Source organism: Carettochelys insculpta, chromosome 3 (genome assembly GCF_033958435.1).
Source record: "Carettochelys insculpta isolate YL-2023 chromosome 3, ASM3395843v1, whole genome shotgun sequence".
Classification (NCBI taxonomy): domain Eukaryota; kingdom Metazoa; phylum Chordata; order Testudines; family Carettochelyidae; genus Carettochelys; species Carettochelys insculpta.
In genome coordinates this window covers 90,283,438-90,307,213 of record NC_134139.1, presented here as the reverse complement: position 1 = coordinate 90,307,213, position 23,776 = coordinate 90,283,438, and the positions used below count along the sequence as shown (strand labels likewise).

At 44.7% G+C, this 23,776-nt stretch overlaps 1 protein-coding gene across 16 annotated transcripts in view; it reads left to right on the top strand.

Moving 5' to 3' along the window:
* The window catches only part of ARID1B (AT-rich interaction domain 1B), a 462,469-nt gene that overhangs the window by 112,929 nt on the left and 325,764 nt on the right, over window positions 1–23,776 (top strand). For all 16 annotated transcript variants that reach the window (XM_074990332.1, XM_074990329.1, XM_074990331.1 and 13 more), the window contains exon 3: window positions 4,407–4,553. In XM_074990332.1, the coding sequence (XP_074846433.1) occupies window positions 4,407–4,553 (147 nt within the window). The remainder of the gene's footprint in view (window positions 1–4,406; window positions 4,554–23,776) is intronic.

Sequence of the window (23,776 nt, the reverse complement as noted above, 5' to 3'; positions counted from 1 at the left end):
GCTACTTTACTGCTTTTTTGTTTTGATAGTATATAGAATAGCACGGCTTTCTCTCTCTTACCTGTAACCTTGGGGTGTGAGATTTGTTTCACGTACCACTGATGTCAACACAGAATTTTTAATTAAAACTATTTTTAGGATTTTAGTGTGTGTTCTTCAATGAGATGTATTTGCAGCCTTTATGAAGTCAATACCTGTATCTGCCGTCATGGATTAGATATTGTGAGGTCACAAAAGAGACTGACTGAAACGGTTTTAGAGTCTAAGGGTAGGTCTACACCACGAAGTTATTTCAAAGTAATAGCTGTTATTTTGAAATAACTACCCTGGCTTCTAAACAACACAGCTGCTATTTCAAAATAGCAGTTGGCTTATTTTGAAATTGGAAAACCTCATTCTACGAGGAACAGCTCCTATATTTAAATAGCTATTTTGTAATAAGTGCTGTTAAGACAAGGGCTATGCCTGCACTAGCCCCTTGTTTTCAAAAGGGGCATGATAATGAGCGAGGTCACAATATGCTAATGAGGCACTGTCATGAATATTCAGCACCTCATTAGCATAATGGCAGCCTCGGGAATTTGAAAGTGCCACTTAAAGGACCTCCCCCCAAGTCTTCTAAAGCCCCTAACTCCTCTTTGGTTTTAGGAATAAGGGCCTTTCAAAGACTGGGGGATCCTTTTGAAAGGCTCCTGTCTGCATGGAGGGTGGGGGGACTTTTGAATTGCTTTGGCAGCCAGTGTGCTAATGAGGTGCTGCATATTCATGGTAGTGCCTCATTAGCATCTTCTGACCTCGCTCATTACTATGCCCCTTTCGAAAACAAGGGGCTAGAGTAGACATAATCAAGGAATAGAGCTTATTTTGAAATGAGCCATAGTGCATCCAGTGGTTCTATTTTGAAATAGGTTGTATGTGTGTAGACACTTACTTTGAAATAGCTATGTGCTATTTCAAAATGCATTTTTGTGTTAAGCAGCATTATTCTGAAATAAGCTATTCTGGAATCCTTAGTATCCTTAGTAGATTTCCACTGAGCATGTTTGTAAAATTTTTTTTCTCCATAGTAGCTAATTGTTTTACTATTTATATATAAATCAAGTGAAGACACAAGATCTCTCTGCAAGGCTGTGCTTACGTTGATTCTCAGTTTTGAAATATTATTTATTCATGGTATAAATAAATAAAATCAAAGTAGTTAATTTTTTTTTCAATTTTCTTCTTTCTTTACTCAAAATGGACAGTTTGGCTGGTGCTCAGACTTTTAGGGAAAAAAATTCGTATTGGCAGGTTTCAACACTGGAAATTTTAGTGTAAGGAAGATTTCAGAACACTACCAGTATGTGAAATCAGAGGTTTATAATGGAAATTATTTGAAAATCTTAATTATAATTGTCACTATTAGTGGGCATTGTAAAATAAAAAGAATGAACATTTTGTTAACCATGGAAATGTAGCAGTGTGAAATAATTGGACATAAACAGAATTTTCCTTTAGTATACTATGGTTAAATTATATAAATGTATAATTCTGGTATCCTAGAAAATAGGAAAATAGAATATTTTGATGGGTTTATTTCACTGTTCCTGAGTCAGACGCTGAATCAGTCACTGGCACTCCTTTCTTGCTTGCTACAGCCCTGTCTTCAGGATTGAGATTTTCTCTTGCTTCAGAGATACCTGAGAATAGCTAATTGTCTTAATTTATTAACCAAAAAGTCTTACCCGACAAAGCAGAAAATGTACAAGTTGGAAATAACCAAACTGCACCACCATTTTGAAACCAATCTGTTCATCCAGTAGATCTGTTCAGCGTCTGAAAACACAACTCCTAGTCATTGAGATTCTGCTAGAACTTCCTCTCCATTGAGCACCCAAATTGGAATTCCATGTGAGATCCAAGAGAAGAACAATGCCTGGTCTTACTAGGCCACATCAGACACCCTCAGCGTGGGCATTGGTTTCAAGACAGGATGAGACATTCAGGTAGAACTCACTGTCTCTGTGGACAGGACTTTATGATGACGAGGCACTGAAAAGACACTTCCACTGTAAAGAGGGGTGAGAAATCTAATAACGCTTGGCTAGTACTGTTACGCTATTCTATTAATTCCTTTACGTTTATTTTATAAATAATATCCATACAGCTGTCTAATTACCCTTCACCTACCACTTTGATTTCAGCTATGGATTGTGCACACAAAAATCTCTTGAAACTTCAATTACTCTCAAGGTATTGCCTGGACAAAGAATGCCTGTCACAAGACCCCTTGTTCAAGCAAGGATGAAAGATTATGGCTGAGTTATTGGTTTAATTGGATTTCTCCCACCTCTTCATTCTAGCTGTCAATTTAGTTTATCTTATATTCTCACTTTTTCTTTTCTAGCAGCCAAAGCAGTTTAATCATTGATGGTCAATCACACTCCTCCAAAAATAATGCTATTTGCACTGTGCAAGTCAGATAAAAGGGGTCATAGTATAATTATTACAATGTCTGTGCTCCCCTACAAACAGATTAAAGTGCTGATCTCCTCTCTCTGTACCTTCCCAAGAATTCATGTGCCAACGTAAGAGGAGAAAAGCTTTTCTGAATTTTGATCTCCTGAGTTGTGAAGGCACAAAGAATGTGAGTCTAAGAGTGCAAGATAGGGGCTTCACTGGAAAGAAGGCTGTTGCTTAGGTCATTCACTGCAAGCAGAGCAAGTAATTGGCTTCGGCATTGTTTTGTTCTGGGGAGAATTTAATTACATTTTTTTTAATGTGTTGTTTAATAAACATTGGTCCACAAGCAATACCTTGTGATCCCTATCTGTTAGGCAGGGGAATTAATTTCCATGTTGTTGTTGTTGTTGTTTGTTTATTTAAATAGCAACAGAAATGTTGCTAAGCATTTAACAGAACTTAGGGCAGTCCCTGATCTGAAGGGTTCAAAGCTTAAATGATTATGCTGTGGAGAGGCGAAATAGAAGTATTGCATGAGTAAGCTCCTGGGCTTGCATAGGTTTGTTGTGTGTGCAGGTGGGGTAGGTCTACACTGAAATTAAATACCTGTGCCTGGCCTGTGCTAGCGGACTGAGACTCGCCAGGTTCGGGCTAGGGGGTTGTTTAATTACAGGTAGATGTTCAAGCTTGAGCTGGAGTCTCGGCTGTAGGACTCTGGAGGGAGTAGGAAGACCCTACAGATGAAGTCTGAATGTCTACACTGTAATTATGGCCTTCAGGACTGAGCCATCTGGGACAGGCCAACTGCAGGTATTTCATTGTTGTGTAGGCATATCCCTTGATGACTGTAGTCTTGTTTTAACTGAGGTAGTAAGTATACATTCTGAGGAGGAGGGGGAAAGTATGTGAGAACATAGATTTAAAAAAAGGGGTGATTGTGTAGAAATGGTGAACAAAAGCTGAGTGCAAAGGTAATGGAAAAAATGAGGAACAGGAGCGTAGGCACAAAAGCACTGGTTACACTGGTACAGTGCAGTGGGGATGGCAAAACACAGTCATATGGCAATGTGGACAGAACATCTTCTAGCAAAAATAACAGAGTTTGTAGTTGCTTTCATTGCCTACCTTAATCATATTGCTGCATTAGTGTTACCGCTACTGATCCTGATGTACTAATAAGCTCAGTAAGCAAACAGTATAGCAGAGAAGCAATGCATGGACAGTAGTATGAGCTTGTTGAAACTCTACCTATTCACTGCAAATATATCCTCAATGTTTGCAAGAATCCTTACACCTCAGAGCCTACCGATACAGGACATACAAGTTCAGTGGTGGTAACACGGAAATGATACCTCTTGCACCAATCGTTTGGGGAGGTGTAAATGACTTGATTTAGTTTGTAACAAAATGTCTGCATAGGCGTGATCTGTTATGTGCAATGCTTTGTTTATCATAGCACCTGTGACAAAGTTGCTGGTGTATATTTATATATTTTATATTGCCTGAATCTGTGTGGGTTTTTTCCATAATTTTACTAGATCAGAACAGTTCTTGCAGTATGTTAGCTTTGTGCCTAGTCAGAGTACATGCCTTGTATAAAAACAATTTCTGTATTTATTTATTTTGAGACAAAACATTATAGAATTTTGACAATCACAACAGGATATGCATTACTAAATTGTAATAGTTGACATCCGTGCACATTCTTTTAGAAAAAACAATTCCATTTGCAAAGTGTCTTGGGTATTAGAAGTGATACTTTGCGAAGTGTATCTGAACACCTCTGCTAATTGCTTGCTAAAAAGATTGGTAATATTGAGCAAGGTTTATGTGTGTGGACTCCACTTCTGTTCAGGTTAGTGTGTGACTCTTTACCTTGCTAGATTTTATATGATTCTACTTCCTGACTCATATGTCTGCTTTGCTTGGCTCTTCTAACAGATGTTGCTTGGCTCTTCTAACAGATGCCGTCTCAGTATGGTCAGCAAGGCGTAAGTGGCTACTGCCAACAGGGTCAACAGCCATATTACAACCAGCAGCCGCAACCTCAGCATCTGCCGCCCCAGGCCCAGTATTTGTCGCAGGCCCAGCAGAGGTACCAGACACAGCAGGTAAGCGTAGTCATAGCGACAAAGTTGCTCTAATTTTTTTAAAAAACGCAACATGTAGAAGACGGTAGATTGAAAAAACGATCCCTTCCTCTCTCCATCCCCATACTGTGCAGTGTCATCACTCTGCATTTCACTGGAGTATGATCCCTGAGGCATGGTTACTAGCATACCAGGAGAATACTGGTGCTGGGAAGAAATATTTGCTGGTGATAAATATGCACCATGAAACAAACTAACAAACTCCAAACTAGGTTGCAGTGCTCTTGCAAAATGTTGTCATAGACCGGTATGCTTGTTTTAAGCTTTTCTTGCTATCTGTCTGAATTGAGAATCAAGTCAGTCATGCATTCCCCTTCAGTTGTGCCCCCTTTTTAAAAAGAGGTACAGTAAACCCTCAGAATGCATAAAGAGAAGTTACTCACTGTAGTAACGATGGTTCTTGGAGATGTGTCCCCGTGGGTGCTCCACAATAGGTGTCGGGCTCACCCAGTGCCGCAGATCGGAAACTTTCCAGCAGTTTCTCCTGGATCGCGTATGCGCCGGCGCACGCTGCTCCCTTGCGCGTCCCCGGCCATGTGCACGATCCGGTCCCCGCCAGTTCCTTGACCAACTGCCTCGGATGCTCCTGAAAAACACTAAACAGAGATCCGAAGCGGGGAGGATGGGCAGGTGGTGGAGCACCCACGGGGACACATCTCGAAGAACCACTGTTACTACGGTGAGTAACTTCTCTTTCTTCCTCAAGTGTCCCTGTGGGTGCTCCACAATAGGTGACTACCCAGCAGTAACCCAAGATAGGAGGTGGGTAATCGGTTTATGTGCAGCTTGCCCCCGAAAGGACCGCTGTCGAGAGGCGGGTATCCTCTTGGAATACCCGATGTAGGGCATAGTGCTTGGTGAAGGTGTGATAGGATGACCAGGTCGCCTCTCTACAGATGTCTTTTAACACGATGCCTTTGAAAAAGGCTGTTGAAGCCGCCACCGCCCTGGTGGAGTGAGCCCTAGGCGGGGCCAGCAAAGGAGTCTTTCAAAGTTCGTAGCACATTTTTCTACAGGACACAATGTGCTTCGAGATCCTCTGTGAAGAGAGACCCTCTCCTTTTGACCTGGGAGCAAGAGAGACTAGAAGTCTGTCCGTTTTCCGGAAGGACTTAGTTCTGTCTATGTAGAAGGCCAACGCCCTCCTTACGTGCAGGAGATGTAGGCGTGCCTCCTTGCTGGAGCTGTGAGGCTTCGGGTAAAACGAGGGTAAAACTATGGGTTCGTAAAGGTGGAACGCTGAAGAAACTTTCAGAACAAAGGCTGGGTGCAGCCGTAAAGTTACCGCCTCCTTTGAGAATACTGTGCAGGGCGGCGTTGCCATAACTTCTGCGAGCTCACTCACCCTGCGAGCTGACGTAATTGCAAGGAGGAAGGTTGTTTCTATCGTAAGGAGACGTAGGGGAACCGTGGCTAAGGGTTCAAATGGTGGGCCCGTTAGCACGCTGAGCACCAGGTCCAAGTTCCACGATGGTGGAAGCGGTTTCCGAGGGGGGTACAGGTTTACCAGCCCCTTCAGGAACCTGGTAACAATAGGATGGGCAAATACCGTGGGCCCCTCCTCTTCATGCTGAAAAGCAGATATAGCGGTGAGGTGGACCTTTAGCGAGGATAGGAAAAGCCCGCTTCTCTTGAGGTCCAATAAGTATTCTAGTATTACAGGTATAGGAACGTCAAGGGGAGCTAGCTGCTTGGCAGAACACCATGCAGTGAATCAAGTCCATTTCTGCTTGAAGGTCTTCCTGGTGGAGGTCCTTCGGCTACTCTCCAGGACTTGTTGTACTCCCTCCATACATGTGCTTTCTAGGGAGCTGAGCCATGGATTAGCCATGCTTGTAGGCGCAGGCCTTGAGGGTGTGGGTGCACTATGGACCCCTGGGCCTGCGTAAGCAGGTCCGGCGCCACTGGAAGGGGGAGTGGTGGGCGGTCCAACATGCGCAGAAGCAAGGGGAACCATTGCTGTCGATCCCACGTTGGGACGACGAGAATCATGCGGCTCTCTCCCTTCTGGCTTTCTGCAAGACCTTGTGGATGAGCACTGTGGGGGGAAACGCGTAAAGTAGGGGGCCCTTCCATGAAATCGCGAATGCGTCCCCCAGTGTCCCCCGCCCCAATCCTGCCCTGGAGCAGTACTGGGGGCACTTCTTGTTGTGGTGAGTGGCAAACAGATCTATCTGAGGAAACCCCCAAGTGTGAAAGATCGGTCGTAGCAGATCAGAGCGGATCTGCCATTCGTGCGTGAGTGCAAAGCGCCTGCTCAGCTGGTCTGCTTTCACGTTGTGAGCGCCCGCCAAATACGAGGCTTTCAACGTTATATTGTTGGCGATGCACCAGTTCCACAGCTGGACTGCTTCCGCACATAGGGCACGGGATCGAGCTCCTCCTTGTCGATTTATATAAAACATGGTGGAGGTATTGTCTGTATTGATCCCGACTACTTTGGCTTGTATGTGGTCTCGAAAGTGTTTGCAGGCGTTGAACACTGCTCTGAGCTCCGGTATATTTATGTGCAGTGACTGTTCCGCAGGGGACCACAGTCCTTGCGTCACCTTGTTGCCGATGTGTGCTCCCCATCCTATGTGGGAAGCGTCGGTAGTAATAAAAATAGAGATTTGTGGTTCGTGGAAGGGAACCCCGTTAGCATGTTCTTGGGGTTTACCCACCAGTGCAGGGATTTGCGCACCTCTGTCATGGGCGACACCACCCTGCGGACTGTGTGATGCCGGCTTGTAGACACTCGCCAGCCAGTGTTGCAGGCTGCGCATATGCAATCTGGCGTTCTGCACCACAAATGTTGCCACCACCATGTGGCCTAGCAGCTGCAAGCACGTTAAGACCGGCACCGTGGGGCTGTATGTAATGACTTGCACCAGCGAACTGATGGCGTGAAAGCGGGCGTCGGGTAGATAGACCCTGGCTGTAATAGAGTTTATACGTGCCCCTATAAACTCTATGTCTTGTGTGGGGTCGGTCTTTGACTTCGCGAGGTTGATGACCAGGCCCAGCGAAGAAAACGTGTCTGCTGTTACGCGTATCATGCGTAGTACGTCTGCCTTTGAGGCCCCTTTCAATAGGCAGTCGTCCAGGTATGGGAATATAAATACCCCTTGTCTGTGCAGGTAGGCTGACACCACTGCCAGTTTTTTGGTAAAGACTCTGGGGGCCGAGGAGAGGCCAAACGGAAGAACCTTGTACTGGAAATGCTCCTTGCTGACCATAAAACGGAGGAAGCGTCTGTGTGCTGGGTGGATCGTGATATGAAAATACACATCTTGTAAGTCGAGGGCTGCGAACCAATCTCCATCGTCCAGTGCCGTGAGTATAGAGGCGACTGTGATCATCCGAAAACGCTGTTTGCGCAAGTACCGGTTGAAGCCTCGGATATCTAAGATGGGCCTCCAGCCTCCTGTTTTCTTCTCTGTAAGGAAGTAGCGTGAATAAAAACCTTTCCCCTGGAATCGCTCCGGCACTCTTTCCACCGCCCCTATGAACATAAGATGGTCCACCTCCTGTTTGAGTCTCGCCTTGTGGGAAGCGTCCCTGAGGTGGGGCCTGGGTGGAGGTTTCGGTGGTGGGAGCAACTGGAAGGGGATCGCGTAACCCGTGGCTATGATCTCCAGTACCCATTTGTCTGCAGTGATCTTTTGCCATTGGGGGTGAAACAGTCGGAGGCGATGATGAAACATTAGCTGTGGATGGCATTGCACGATGGTAGTGATAGTGCAGCCCTCGACCTGCCCGTCAAACTTGTTGCCTTTGGGCCTGCCCCGAGGATGCGCGGCTTTGTTGAGAACGTCGTCTGGGAGTTCTGTACTGTTGCTGCTGTTGATGTCGCCCTTGGTCGTAGCCCCGTTGGTACTGAGTACGCTGTGGTTGGTACGGGTATCGTCTTTGCTGAGGGTAATACTTTTTCTTCCTATATGGAGGGGTATAAATGCCCAGGGTTCTAAGTGTAGCTCTGGAGTCCTTACTGGAGTGAAGGACCGAATCGGTTGAATCTGCAAGCAACTTCTGCGTGTCAAAGGGGAGATCAACAATCTTTGCCTGCAGATCCCTCGGGATACCTGATGTCTGAAGCCAGGATTCTCTGCGCATGACCACTGCTGTAGCCGTTGAGCGTGCCGCCGTGTCCGCCACGTCAAAGGCGATCTGGACTCCTGTCCTCGAAGCCGCGTAGCCCTCTTGCACAATAGCCTTCAACACCGGCTTCTTATCTTCCGGAAGCGAATCCATGAGAGAAGTAAGCCTGGAGTAATCGTCAAAATTATGGTTCGCTAGATGTGCTGCATTATTTGCCATTCTCAACAGCAGGGTGGAGGAGGAATATACCTTTCTGCCAAACAGCTCTAGCTTCTTGGCATCTTTGTGTGAACCCCCCGATTTGTACTGAGAAGTCTTTGATCTCTGCTGAGACGATTCTACCACCAATGAATTTGGTTGTGGGTGACTAAAGAGGAACTCCATGCCCTTCGCCGGGACGAAGTATTTCTTATCCGCTCTCTTGTTTATAGGTGGAGCGGAAGCCGGGGCCTGCCATATGGTGGTGGCTGACTCCATGATGGCTTCATCAAGCTGGATAGCGATTTTGGATGAAGCCGGGGGTCTCAGATTTTTCAGGAGTTTGTGATCCTTCTCCTGTACCTCTGTCATTTGGATTCCTTGCGTGAAAGCCACCCTTTTAAAGAGCTCCTGAAACTGTTTGAGGTCGTCCGGGGGAGCAACGTCCCCGGGGGCTGTAGCCTCCTCGGGGGAGGACAAGGAAGAACCAATAGGATAAGCCTCCTTCAAACTCTCAGGTTCCTGTGGTCGATGGTACACCCGCTCACTAGAGGCTTGCGAAGGAAAGTCTCGGGGTTTCAAAATTAACTGCCCTTGAGACAGCCGTGTTTCCGTCCCCGGCCGGGAGTGTCCACAGGGGTATTGGACAGCCGGGGGGGATCTGCCCCTAGGTGTATGCCTGGGGTGTCTGTGTCTAGCATGGTAAGAGCGACCATGGCAGCATGGGCACAGGTCCGGGGATGGAGACCTGGACCACTCTCGGGGTGCGTACCCCCGATGTCTGGGAGAGCGAGATCTCTGCGATGATTCAGACAGTGGTGAAACTGGTTTGTGATAGTACTCCGAGGGATCCAATCCCAGAAAGGGCGAAGGTGGCCCAAGCCATGGTGATGCTGGTTGGAGGAACGGAGAAGGAGGCTCTGGATAGGCTGGAAGAGACCCAGATCTTCTGGGTGGCGTGCGCAGCATAAGGGGAGGGCTTGTTGACAGTAGCATTGCAGCCCTGTCCAGAGAGGGGCTGCGGTGCCGGGTTTTTACTCTCGCTTTTCCCCTCCCCTGTGGGGCTGGCACTGCCCCCTCCCGTGCCGGGGATCTTGGCCCCGCTGTCGACGCCGCGCTCGGCACGCTCAGGTGCGGTGCCGCGCAGATAACGTCCTCCGGTGCCTGTAGGCTGCGTGCCTGTTGGCCCTGCCCCGCAGTGGTCGGTGCCACCTGTCGCGGTGCCGCCAGTTCCGGTGCTTGCCTGGCCTCCGCTCTGAGTGCTGCACATGCCGTCTGTTTAGTAATCGGAGGCTCAGCCTCTGCCACGTGCGCTGCTGCTTGTTTGGGTATGCGGCTGGGGGCTGTGTGCTACGCCCGTCCCGCTTGCTGTGACTGCCGGCAGGGATCGGGCTGGAGAGAGCTTCCTCCGTTTCTGCACCAAGGGGGTGAGGGAAGCCGCCTTCCTTTTATGGAGCGCAGGGGGTCCCTCCGGTTGAGGCCTCTCCGGCACGTCGGGCTGGAGAGCCTTATCAACCAACAGCATTTTCAGCCGCATTTCTGTGTCTTTCCTGGCCCTGGCTGTGAGCTTAGCGCAATGGGAGCACTTCTGGGTAACGTGTGATTCCCCCAGGCACCTAATGCATTGACTATGCCCGTTGGAGGCCGGCATAGCTTCGCGGCAGGACTCACACTTTTTGAATCCTGAAGAGGACATCGCGTTGAGTCTTTTGAGCTGTTAATAGGGTACTTAGCACTAGTTTCTTGCCTGTTCCACTTTCGCGGACCCCAGCCCGCCGCGGCAGGAGGCCTACTGGCCTTCACGTCCCCGCATCTTCTCCGCTCCTCTCTCTCTTTTTCCTCTATATTTATATATACACACACATATATATATATATATATTTTTGTCCTTTCTTCTTTTTGTTTTGTTTTGTTTTGTTTTGTTTTGTTTTTTTTGCAAGAAAAATCCCAACAATTACATGAAAAAACTCTAACTAAGCTGACTCTGGCTGTAGCCTGAGCGGATTCCGTCTGCAGCCGATGGCGGTTGAGAAGGAACTGGTGGGGACCGGATCGTGTATGTGGCCAGGGATGCTCAAGGGAGCGGCGCGTGCCGGTGCATGCGCGATCCAGGAGAAACTGCTGGAAAGTTTCCAATCTGCGGCGCCGGGCGAGCCCGACACCTATTGTGGAGCACCCACGGGGACACTCGATGAAGAACTTCGAGTTGTGCTTAACTTACATTAACGTGAGTTAAGCGCAATTCAAAGCTGCTCTGCAGCTGTCTGCCCACTCGGCTCCCCCAGCAGGGAGGAAGCCAGGCAGGCAGAGAGCCCTGCTGCTGGGGGAAGCCAGGGAGAAATGGCATCTGGCTCTGAGTGGTGGGGAGTTGGGAACTGCCTGGTTCCCCGCTCTACACCACTCTGGGAGCCAGGAAACTGACCTTCCCACCAGGGCTGGTCAGTTTCCTGGCTCCCGCAAGTGGTGGGGAGATGGGAACCATTCTGCCGCCTGGTTCCTGCTCCTTGCTGCTCAGAGAAGCTGGTCAGTTTCCTGGCTCCTGCAAGCCCAAGAGCCTTTCTCCTTTCTCCCCTGACTTGCATGAAATTTGAGTTACGGGGGGTTGCAAGGAACACAACCCCCACATAACTCGAGGGTCTACTGTAACATCTTCATGTAAAGATGGATCATAAACATCCACATGTCTTGTTTGAAAATTTTTGTAGTGGGGGTCTGTTCGTGCCTCCTCCGGTTGATGCGATCATTGTTGATTTTAACGAAAGAATAGGTGGAGCAGCTTCTTCAGGCGAATTGGTGGGGAAGTGACTACATTTCAAACAGCACTTCATATTCCTCGTTCTGACTATCCATTGAGCTGTGCTAAGTAACCCTGATTTCCATGCCAGTGACTGTTTTGTATTTATTGCCAGCCACGGCACCCATAGGAAACATTTATTTTCATCAAAGCTGCTGCAAACACGGCATCATTTGTTGGCTCTTTTTTTTTTTTTTAAAAGACAGTCTTGTTTTAAATTAAAATCAGGAGCAATAATGGATGGCTTAATGTTCACAACTTGAGGAATGGCTGTGTGAGGCCTCCTGGACTGAAGAGACCTTGGGTGCTCTTAGTTCCTGTATCTGCATTTGTAGACTTAAGTTCCAAATGTAGTCCTAGCAGTGTTAACCAGGATGGACTGCCTGCCTGGGAAAGGAAGGAAAACGTTCGGAAAATGAAACCAAAATATATCCTCAGTCCTCGGGGATCTAACTAAATTGAGCTGTTAAAGACTAGGTGCCACTGGAAGAACTGTGCAGTATCATCACTCTTTGCAGTTCACGGGTGGACGATCCCTCAGGCACAGTTACTTAGCATGCCAGGAGAATAATGATATAGGGAAGAAATATTTGCTGGTGTTAAAAATAAACTGTGAAACAAACTAACAAAGGAAGTCATATGTAGCTCTACTGCTGTTGTCCTCAATACTCAGATTTTAAAGTAAGGCTAAAATACTTCACTGGTTTATTAAACTAGGACAAACAGATTGTTTAAACAAATTGCATTGGAAATAAATTTATTTTAATTAAAATATTGCCTCATTTATGACCTATAATTCTTTCTTTGTCATACCAGTTGTGCAGTTTTAAGCAGCCCCACCCCTGTATCATTAAGGTTACTCCTAAATGTGTAACTGTGGTTTCAAATATGAAATTATAGTTCTGGGTTTGTTAAATTTAATTTTCCTCTCTCTCTCCATTTTCATTAACATTTAAAAGACCTCTGGTGGGAAATTGTGTTTCTGTTAGGACAGTTAGGAGGCAGAGCTGTGGTAATACAGTTCATAGTGATGTGTGTCTTGAAGTTAATAGGAACACTGCCAAGAAGGGCCCACAGTTCTGCATGTCCACAAAGTCTCCAACCAGCCTGCCAAACTAAATCACTTTGCAGGTACCTAGACACTTGATCATATGTTGAATTGATATCACTTGTTTATATAACTTGAATATTTTAACCTGGTTTAAAATTGTGGGCTTGTTGACTGTCTTACAAAGTGCATATGCCCAATAACAAGTATTATGGTTATTCGGAACGTGCATGGCCTATTGATAATCCCTATCACTCTGTCTAGTGCCGTGGAATTTGGTGCACTTGTTTTTGTATACCTCAGTAAAGTAAGGAGGTTACAGAGAAGAAGGTTGTAGGAATGGGATGCGTGGAAAGAGGAAAGGCATTCAAACCAGGATGATGCTTCTGAATGAATATTTGGTTGCAGTGGGGATTCAAACTGCTGTGTAACTCAACAGCTTGGGGCAAGTTTTTCCAATATGGCTTCTGTGTAGAACAGTAAAGTGTGTTTATGTTTCGATGTGGTACCTACTTCACACAGAAGTTAAGAACTTTTGCCTTGAATCACGTAAGGGATTGATGCCTTTAGATAAAGTGATAAAGGCCTGTGATTTTGGTACTGAAGTTTGAGGATTCTGTCTTCACTGAAGACCTCAGGTGGGTTGTTACAGATTCTAGCAAAACAACTTGAATGATGTAGTATAAGCATTCCTGGAAAAACATCTCAGTAACTAATTTTTTGAAAGTGTGACTTTAAAGGAAGAAATACAGCTTTTTTTGTTCTGGACCCTCCATTTCTTGTGCATATCCTTGTGCATGTATTCTACGCTCCTAAGAACAGAGATTTCTAACAAGGAGTATCTGTTGGTCAGCTCCTGCGTGGTTGCTCTCCTCATGCTATGTTGTAAATTGTTTCTTTTAGTGTTCTTTGTAATGTTATATTTAGATCTCATTACAGTAAACCCTTGATTCGTCAGACTTCAGAAATAACAGATGCTGTCTGACGACCCCTGTATCCCCTCCTAAGTAAATGCTGGAGACGCTGCTGGAGCTGCCGGGGCTGGAGGGCCACTGTAGGCAGGGGTGAGGCTGAGGTGAGGCGCAGGAGCTCTCCTCCCCCAGCCCCATGTGCGTGGAGCAGGTCGGTGCCTGGCTGCCACTTCGTGCAGTGGTGCTGAGCAGCCGCCATGGTGTTGGAGGCTGCTGCCCGCTGGCAGGCTGGGGACAGCTATGCTCTACCTTCGTGGAGGCAGCTAGGAGCTGAGAGCTGCAGGAGGTGGAAGAAGCCAGGCCGGCATTCAGCTCCTCTTCTGGTAATTGGGAGAGGGAGATGGAGGTGTGAGGGGAAGAATGGGCTAGGAGGGGGAAAGGGAGGAGAGGAATCAGAGGACAGGAGTGAGTGATGGGCTGGGAAGGTCAATGCATCATTATACAACATAACCATTTGGATCCCTTCCCCTGCCCTGTACAATTTAAATGAATGGTGAAATATGACTTTTACAGATTTGAAAAGCAACAAACTTCTTTAAACACAAGGATATATCGTAAAGAAATACTTTTATTGCCTGTTAGCAGGGAGGAGCCATATCCAAGAATCTATTATATAGAAATTTTAAAAGAAAGGAGAATAGGAAAAAATCCCATTGTTTGTACCTAGCACCTAAAACTTCTATCAGTGAAGGAGCTGGCTTGCAAACCTCAGGTAGGCATGAAGTGTCTTGCAGCATGCCTAAATGTAAGTTAGGCCTTGGCAGAATATGTCCTGATCAACTGCATCAGATTCTGTGACTTGCATAGAAAGAACTCCAGCTTTAGTGGATGACATCCCTGTGTACATTAGTCTCAAACTAGAAACTGCAACTGCTGTTTGCAACAGCAGTCTTCCATTAGCTGTAGGTATATGGGTGTTTTGCATTTGTGAGATGGTAAATAAAACTGTGTTTTAAATTGCACCATTTGCAAATGTGAGTGTGATGTAAGAGTTAGGATGGGGAAAAAGAGAGACTTCAGGTGAAAAATAATAGCTATTAATTTGGTTTGTTGTAGTCTTATTTTCCCTGTCCTACTTCCCTCTCTTCCTCCTGTGTTCAGTTATGTAAACATATTTATTTGGCAAATCCTCAAATTGTAAAGGGTGAGTGAAGCTAGTATTTATTTTGGCTAGGTGGTGGATATTTTTCCCCTCTTGTTTGCTTCTTGGTGGAATCTTACAGTACAGTTAATAATGTTTTATTGCAAGAAGGAGAAGAGAAGAAAATTGATCTGAAATTACTGATAAATATTTTCTTTTTTTCCTCTTCCAATCAGAACACAGCTGAGCCAGGTTTAATGCTTAAGGTTCTGCTTTGGAATTTTTTCTCTTCTTCACTTCTCACATGTTGGTGTGAAAGCATTGATCCTTTGCTCAGGTGTCAATTCACTCATATGTAACATGCAATGTCATTGTTAAAAGTAAGTGGTTTAAAATAACTGGAGAAGCATCTTCATGAATGGTGACTTTGCGCTCTCTGGCCATGTCTACACGGCTCTGGTCATCAGCTCCACTTCCAGCAGAGCTATTGCTAAGCAGGTTTTTGGAAATTGCAAATGGCTTTCCATTTGCATGCTTACATGGCTAATTGGCTTAAATGCGTGAGATTTTGCTCTCAGCAGAGGGGTCTGCTGACAGGAAAGAGGCATAAGGGACTGGTGGCAGAGTGGGGTTTATCCAGCAGAGACACATCCACAAGGCCTCTTTCCTGCTGGCAGACCCCTCTGCTGAGAGCGAAATCTTGTGCAGCTGTGCTAATTAGTGGGGTGAGTGTGCAAATGGGAATCAATTTGCAAGTTCCAGAAACCTGCTATCATACTTCTGCCGGTAGCGTAGCTGACAACCTGGGCCATGTAGACTGGCCTCCCTCTCTGTATGAGGAGGGATGTCGGGAATTTTTCTTAACCGTTTAAGAACAAGTTAGTTAAATCTTAGTGAGGCTGATTCCTTTTGTTTGTTTGTGATGAGGCAGATGATTTGAAAGTAATATCACCCTAGTTTGTTGTATGGCGATAATGTAAGACAGCATCTGAAATGAACAGGTAATGATGATGCTCCAAGGAAGTTTTTTGTTTTAATCCAGTTTATTGTAGGTAACAGTTTCATTTATACTAGATATTGCCAGTTGGCACACAGGAGGTCTATTTTTACGTTTAGTACGTTTTAAAAAATATGGGAGGGGAGAGAGGAATACACTCAACCAATACAACTGTTGCTCTTGGCAATGTTATTTGTTTTGAAATGGTATATAAGTGAAAAACTGCTGCAGCTGTTTATGCGGCATTAAATCATTTGAAATGAGTAAAAGTGATATTTTGCTCAAGAATGCCTTGTAAATGATGGTTTAAACTCTAGCAGTTAAGCATTATTTGGTTAAGGTAGTGCAGTGTATATTTCAGATTACTGTGGTTTACAGCTAACTTTTAAAACCTATTTTTATTTATATATATATATATATATATATATATATATATATATATATATAGATATATATTCTTGTTTATGTAGCATGTGTCTGTGGAAGAGATCATGTCTTTGTTGTGGTTTAGACTAATATTCTAATGAATTGGGTGGGCACTGGGAGGGATAACATTTGACAGAGGGAAATAGAGCCATGAATTAGTATTAGACTCACTCTTATTTGAGTTAAAGCAACAATTTTATTTTACACTTGTTGGCATATATAATGTTGTATTTTGGCAATGTATGTGAATTTCTAAATAGAATAGAAGTAAATTGATCCTTTTTCTCACACTGAGTCTTATTATTGTCAAGAAAAAAAGTGACAGGTGTACACTATTCTTGCCAGACACACTATACCAGTGATTCTTAAACTATGTTCCACAGAGTGCTGGTGTTCTGTGAACAACTCGCAGGTGTGCTGTGAACATGTGATACTTTTTGATATCATATACTGATGGTATATATGTTGTTTTATTAAAACCAGTTACAATGTTACTTCTTTACTGCTGTGACACTGGATTAAATTACTGCATTTGTTTTTGCTGTATCTGTTTTAGTTTGTTGAAGGTTTGTTTATGTTTGTTTGTTTTGGTGTGACAAGAATTTTGGAAGAAAATGTGCATAGGTGTTCTGCATAACAATTCGTTTGGTGTCCCATGGTCTCAAAAAGTTCAAGAAACATTGCTTTAGATAATTAAAACCAGCTGCCATTTTTGTTCTTATGATCATTGTAATTCAAAACCTTTAAGGTACTAATCAGGCTCAACATTAGGCTGTTTATTTTAAAAAGGAGGAAATTATAAAATCTAATTTTTTCATACAAGTTTGTTTAAATTTAAGCAAATACAGTTTTTCCCCACATTTTAAAAACTCTTATGAGTTTATAACTCGTTTTATGTTTTTTTAAATCCAAATTTGCAATATTGTCCTCTTGCATGAGAACCAAAGGGTCAAAATTTCATATTTATACAAATACATTGTAAAATGGCACTTGGTTTATCCTTGCAAGTGTGCTCTATAAATGTACACATGCGTGTGTAGACACCTTTATTGTGTATGGCATGAGTGTAAATTGGGCACAGAGAATATTGTCCACTTTAGCACCTATTTTTGAAAATTTGTCCCAGAATGTGACATTGCATATTCCATTCTAATGCTCAAGCTGCATAATTAAAATAAAATAACATAAATCATCAGCAATTAAAATGTAATTGGTTTTAATACTACATGTTAGGAAATGCTTGTTTTTAAATATTAGTTTTAATTTTTCTTGAATTGTATAATTTGTGGGATGTTTAACTCTGTTTTAACTCTTTCAGCTGTTTTATGCATGTGTGTGAATCGGGTGGTGAACAGGTTGAACCTCTCTGATTTGGAACTCACTCATCTGTTAAACTGTAACCTACCATGATTTTAGTTAGCTGGATAACCACTTATCATAGTTTCCTGTGGTCCCATAAAGTTTGTTTACAGCCACTGGTCTTGGTTTTCAGTGTTCTGTGCTGTTGTACAGTTGTAATTTATCACTAAATGTGTTCTAAGAGCCCAGTAAGCAGTTGAAGTGCTACTGATGTACTAGAAAATATTGACCTCATGTTGTTCAGCAAATTCTCTCGTCCAGCACCCTTTAGGTCCTGAGGATGTCAGCCGAGAGAGGTTCAACCTGCAGTAGAAAGGTTTTGTTGCCAGGAGTTGCATTACTCACAAGTGTCAAACCCATGACTGAGTTATGCAGCTCATTCCAAAGAAGTCCAGATAAAACCTTTTTACACCTCGTCATGTGTTTTTTGTTTTTTTTTTAAAAATCCTCTATTTTTTGTAATTATTGGAAGTTATCACAGAAGTTTCCAGTCCTTTGCACTGCCTGAGTTGTGCAAAATTTTGATTGTTTGTTTCAGAATACAGTGGGGCTGTACATGTACTGTATCATTTGAAATCGTCATAAAATCAGTTTAACCCATTGCGCTTTTCACTCTGCATGTGTGTGCATAAAATCATCAACTACAATGTGTATGGTTGTATTTCATATTTGGTGTGGTGTTAACCACAAAACCTTCATGGTTTTGCTTACTTGTTAAATGCAGGTATTTAAAATAACCACAAACCCTGACATATATTACTGTTATGAAATGTTGAGGTTATACATAAGAGATTTTGTTAAAAAATAAAATCCGTACACAAAATTTTGTTTAATTTCAGTATAGGGATGTACGGAGTAAGACAAAATAATTCCTTTAAGGTATTCATTCTCACGTGCAAAATATTCAACGTTCACTTCTTCCATACTTTCTTTGAGTTGTTTTTGTAAATCATCTCTTCTGGTTCAGGGGTTCTCAACCTTTTTCTTTCTAAGGCCTCCTCCATTACTCCCCAACCCCTGCTGTCAAAAGTCCCTGGCCCACAAGTGCCACCACAACTACTTCTTTGCATGTAAAATCCAGAGCTGGTGTTAGGGGGTAGAAGCAGAGCAAGTGCCTGGAGCCCCATGCCACAGGGAGTCACATGAATCTAAGTTGCTGAAGCTTTGGCTGCAGTGGCAGGTAGCAGGGCTTGGGGTTTGGCGTTCAACCCCATGTGGCAGGGCTCTCTGCCCTGGCCCCAGTGAGTCTGTCACTGGCACTGCTTGTTGGACCCCCAAAGCCCTGCAGTCAGCCCCCCAGGGATGCCTGGATCCCTGGTCGAGAACTGCTATTCCGGTGCCTAACAGGCAGACTACTGTCCAACAGCTGAGTGGCAAGGTGAAATTCTCACGGAGATCTTTATACTACTGCCAGTGTTCCCAATCTCACTTTTGTGGAAATTGAGCTGAAGCAATGAAAATATGGTCAGGAGAACTTTTTATAGAAACATTATTGTTGCCAGTCTAATGTTTTTGCAGTAAAGGAGAGGTATGAAACTCTGGATGAAACTTCAGCTCTGTTGAAGTTAATAGTAAAATGCCCACTGAATTCAGCAAAGCCTGTGATTTTCTCTGTTGACTTTTATATAGCTGCTTTCACATGCCTCTGATTTTGCTTACAGAGAAATAGGGTTGGAAAAACCACTCTTAATCAGAATCTTTGAGCAAGAGCTGTCACCTTGGTGCTGACTGGCTTCCTGTTGGCTGAACATTAGCAGTCCTGTTTTTTTTTCAAAAACTAACCACAGACTTTTAGGGGTCACATTAGTGGCTTATATGTGACATTAAGTTAAGCTTTTTTTTTCTTTATGTTCTTGGGAGAGTGTATTGATTTCAAGGAGGACACATTTTTCTGTTGAGTTTAAACTCATTCAGTTTGATTTTTTTATCCAGCTGGAGGCTTTGTCTTTCAGTCGAATTTCTCGTTGTGTATTACCTGTTTCATAAGTATTGGAGGACTTGTAAGGCTATCTATTAATGTCTGTTTATTCCACTAGCTAAAGTTTTCTATTGGACTCCAGTTGTGCTGGGACTTCCCTTGTTAGTGGAAAAGGCTGACTCACTATCTATTTGGGGTTGTTCTTTTTAAATAACATTTTCAGTACAAGTATCGGAGGGGTAGCTGTGTTAGTCTGGATCTGTAACAGCAACAAAGGGTCCTGTGGCACCTTATAGACTAACAGAAAAGTTTTGAGCATGAGCTTTCGTGAGCACAGACTCACTTCATCAGATGCTGGTCATGGAAATCTGCAGGGCCAGGTATAAATAAGCCAGAGCAAGGCTGGGGATAACAAGGTTAGCTCAGTCAGCAAGGGTGAGGCTTACTACCAGCAGTTGATCTGGAGGTGTAAACACCAAGGGAGGGGAAGCTGCTTTAATATTTAGCCAGCCATTCACAGTCTTTGTTTAAGCCTGAGCTGAGGGTGTCGAATTTACAGATGAATTATAGCTCAGCAATTTCTCTTTGGAGTCTGGTCCTGAAATTTTTTTGCTGTAGGATAGCTACTTTTAAGTCTGCTACTGTGTGCCCTGGGAGATTGAAGTGCTCTCCTATGGGTTTTTGTATATTGCCATTTCTGATATCTGATTTGTGTGCGTTTATTCTTTTACATAGAGACTGTCCAGTTTGTCCGATGTATATAGCAGAGGGGCATTGCTGGCACATGATGGCATAAATTATATTGGTAGATGTGAAGCTGAATGAATCCACGATGGTGTGGCTGATCTGGTTAGGTCCTCTAATGGTGTTGCTGGTGTAGATATGTGGGCAGAGCTGGCAACGAGGTTGGTTGCATGGATGGGTCCCTGAGTTAGAGTGACTGTGGTGCAGTGTATAGTTGCTGGTTAGGATTTGCTTCAGGTTGGCAGGTTGTCTGTGGGCAAGGACTGGTCTGCTTCCCAAGGCCTGTGAAAGTGGGGGATCATTGTCCAGGATGGGTTGTAAATCCCTGATGATGCGCTGTAGAGGTTTTAGCTGAGGACTGTAGGTGATGGCTAGTGGTGTTCTGTTGGTTTCTCTCCTCGGCTTGTCCTGTAGTAAGAGGCTTCGTGGCACACGTCTGGCTCTGTTGATCTGTTTTTTCACTTCCTCAGGGGGTTAGTGCAGTTTCAAGAATGCTTGGTAGAGATCCTGTAGGTGTTTGTCTTTGTCGGAGGGGTTGGAGCAAATGCGGTTATATCTTAGTGCTTGGCTGTAGACAATGTACCATGTGGTGTGTCTGGGATGGAAGCTGGAGGCATGAAGGTAGGTGTAGCGGTCAGTGGGTTTACGGTACAGGGTGGTATTGATGTGGCCATCGTGTATTAGCACCGTGGTGTCCAAGAAGTGGATCTCCTGTGTAGACTGTTCCAGGCTGAGATTGATGTTGGGGTGAAAGTTGTTGAAGTCCCGGTGGAATTCCTCCAGAGTCTCCTTCCCATGGGTCCAGATGATGAAGATGTCATCAATGTAGCGCAAGTAGAGGTGGGGTGTTAGTGGATGAGAGCTAAGGAAGCGCTGTTCCAGGTCAGCCATGAAAATATTGGCATGTTGAGGGGCCATGCGGATACCTATAGCTATGCTGCTGATTTGAAGGTATATATCGTCGCCAAATCTGAAATAGTTGTGTGTGAGGATAAAGTTACAGAGCTCAGCCATCAGTTGTGCTGTAGCATCATCAGGGATACTGTTCCGGACAGCATTTATTCCATCTTTGTGTGGGATGTTGGTATAGAGAGCCTCTACATCCATGGTGGCTAGGATAGTGTTTTCTGGTAGGTCATCAGTTTTCTCAGGAAGTCAGTGGTGTCTCAGAGGTAGCTGGGAGTGCTGGTGGCATAGGGTCTGAGGAGAGAGTCCACATAACCAGACAGTCCTTCAGTGAGAGTGCCAATGCCCGAGATGATGGGGTGTCCAGGATTTCCAGGTTTGTGTATCTTGGGTAGTAGGTAGAATAGCCCCAGATGGGGCTCTAGAGGTGTGTTGGTATAAATCTGTTCTTGTGCTTGTGTAGGGACAATCCTGAGCAGATGGTGTCGTTTCTTAGTGTATTCCTTGGTGGGATCTGAGGAAAGTAGCCTGTAAAATCTGGTATTGGAGAATTGTCTGGAAGCCTCCTTCTGGTAGTCAGACCTGTTCATGATGACAGTAGCTCCTCCTTTATCTGCCTCTTTGATTATAATGTCAGAGTTGTTTCTGAGGCTGTGGATGGCATTGCGTTCCGCACGACTGAGGTTGTGAGGCAAACAATGCTGTTTCTCCACAATTTCTGCCTGTGCACCTCGGCGGAAGCATTCTATGTATAGGTCCAGACTGTTATTTCTACCCTCAGGAGAAGTCCACGTGGAGTTATTCTTCTTGTGCTGCTGGGAGGGTGTCTGTGTAATGGTGTGCTGGTCAGTGTTGTGTTGAAAGTATTCTTTGAGTCTGAGACGGTGAAAGTAGGCTTCCAGATCACCGCAGAACTGTATTGTTTGTGCGGATGGTGGGGCAAAAAGAGAGTCCTCGAGAAAGAGCAGACTCTTCTGCTGAGCTCAGGGTGTAGCTGGACAGATTGACCATATTTCTGGCCGAGTTAGTGATACCACTGCTGTGGCTCTTTGTGGCAGGCAGGGGTTTAGACAGCTTGCAGTCTTTTTTCCTCTGTAGAGTAGTGAAGTGTCTAATGTAAATCTCCTGCCTTATTTGAGTAAAGTTCAGCAGTGTGGAAGTTTGTGTTGAAGGTTGTTTTTTTATGAAAGACTCCAGATTTGAGAGCTCTTTTTTAATGTTCTGCTGTTTGTTGTACAGGATGCTGATTAGGTGGTTCCTCAGTTTCTTCCAGAGTGTATGGCATAATCTCTCACTGTAGTCTGTGCAGTATGTTGATTGCAAAGGATTTGTCACCTTTAGTCCATTTGGTATGATGTCCATTCGTTTGCATTTGGAGAGAAAGATGATGTCTGTCTGAGTTTGTGCAAGCTTCAGACAAACTGGACAGTTTCTACGTAAAAGAATAAATGCGCACAAATCAGATATCAGAAATGGCAATATACAAAAACCCGTAGGAGAGCACTTCAATCTCCCGGGCCACACAGTAGCAGACTTAAAAGTAGCTATCCTACAGCAAAAAAATTTCAGGACCAGACTCCAAAGAGAAATTGCTGAGCTACAATTCCTCTGTAAATTCGACACCCTCAGCTCAGGCTTAAACAAAGACTGTGAATGGCTGGCTAAATATTAAAGCAGCTTCCCCTCCCTTGGTGTTCACACCTCCAGATCAACTGCTGGTAGTAAGCCTCACCCTTGCTGACTGAGCTAACCTTGTTATCCCCAGCCTTGCTCTGGCTTATTTATACCTGGCCCTGCAGATTTCCATGACCAACATCTGATGAAGTGAGTCTGTGCTCATGAAAGCTCATGCTCAAAACTTTTCTGTTAGTTTATAAGGTGCCAAAGGACCCTTCGTTGCATTTTCAGTACAGTAAACCCTCAGTTTTTACAGACCCCTATTTAGCGGATTTCATGAAGAATGGATATCTGCCAGACACTCCTGCCCCATAAAATCCTAAATCCCACCCCACCATCCCCGCTAAAAAGTAAGGCGACTTGAGCTGCCACTGCTGCAGCTGGAGGGCTTGTCGCTTCCAGCTGCCATTGTCCACCACAGCTGAACCCTCCACCATTTCCTGGACCGCTGCTGCCAGACCTGCCATGCGTTCCTCCCACCAGAGGTGGAGCACGTATGCGGGTACTTGGCACTAACATACGTGCCCTGCCCCTGGTGGGAGGAGCGCATGGTGACTCCTCCAGGCTACAGTTGTGGGGCTTCTCCAGGCTGCACAGTGAGCTCTGGTGGCTCCTCCAGCAGCAGCAGTTCTGGTGAGTCTCAGGCATTTTTGGAGGGGGTGGGAGCGGGAGCTAGGGCTGGGGGAGCCTGGTGGGGTGGCTGGACAGTAAGCCCTCATATTTAACAGACTTTGAGGTGTAATGGACACCTCTCCCCCCATTAGTCTGTTAAATCGAGGCTTTAGTGTATATCCTGTATGATTTTAGTTGTGTCTCAGTGTCTGCATTACACCCCACTTGTACTTCAGTGATTTATATCTCCATTATAACATCATATCAATTGCTAACGTACTAGACTCCACAGGCAATCTTCCGGAATCAAGTAACCTAAAGGAGTACAAGCAGGAAGAAGTCAGAGTAGTGAGGAAAACCTTCCACAGATGCA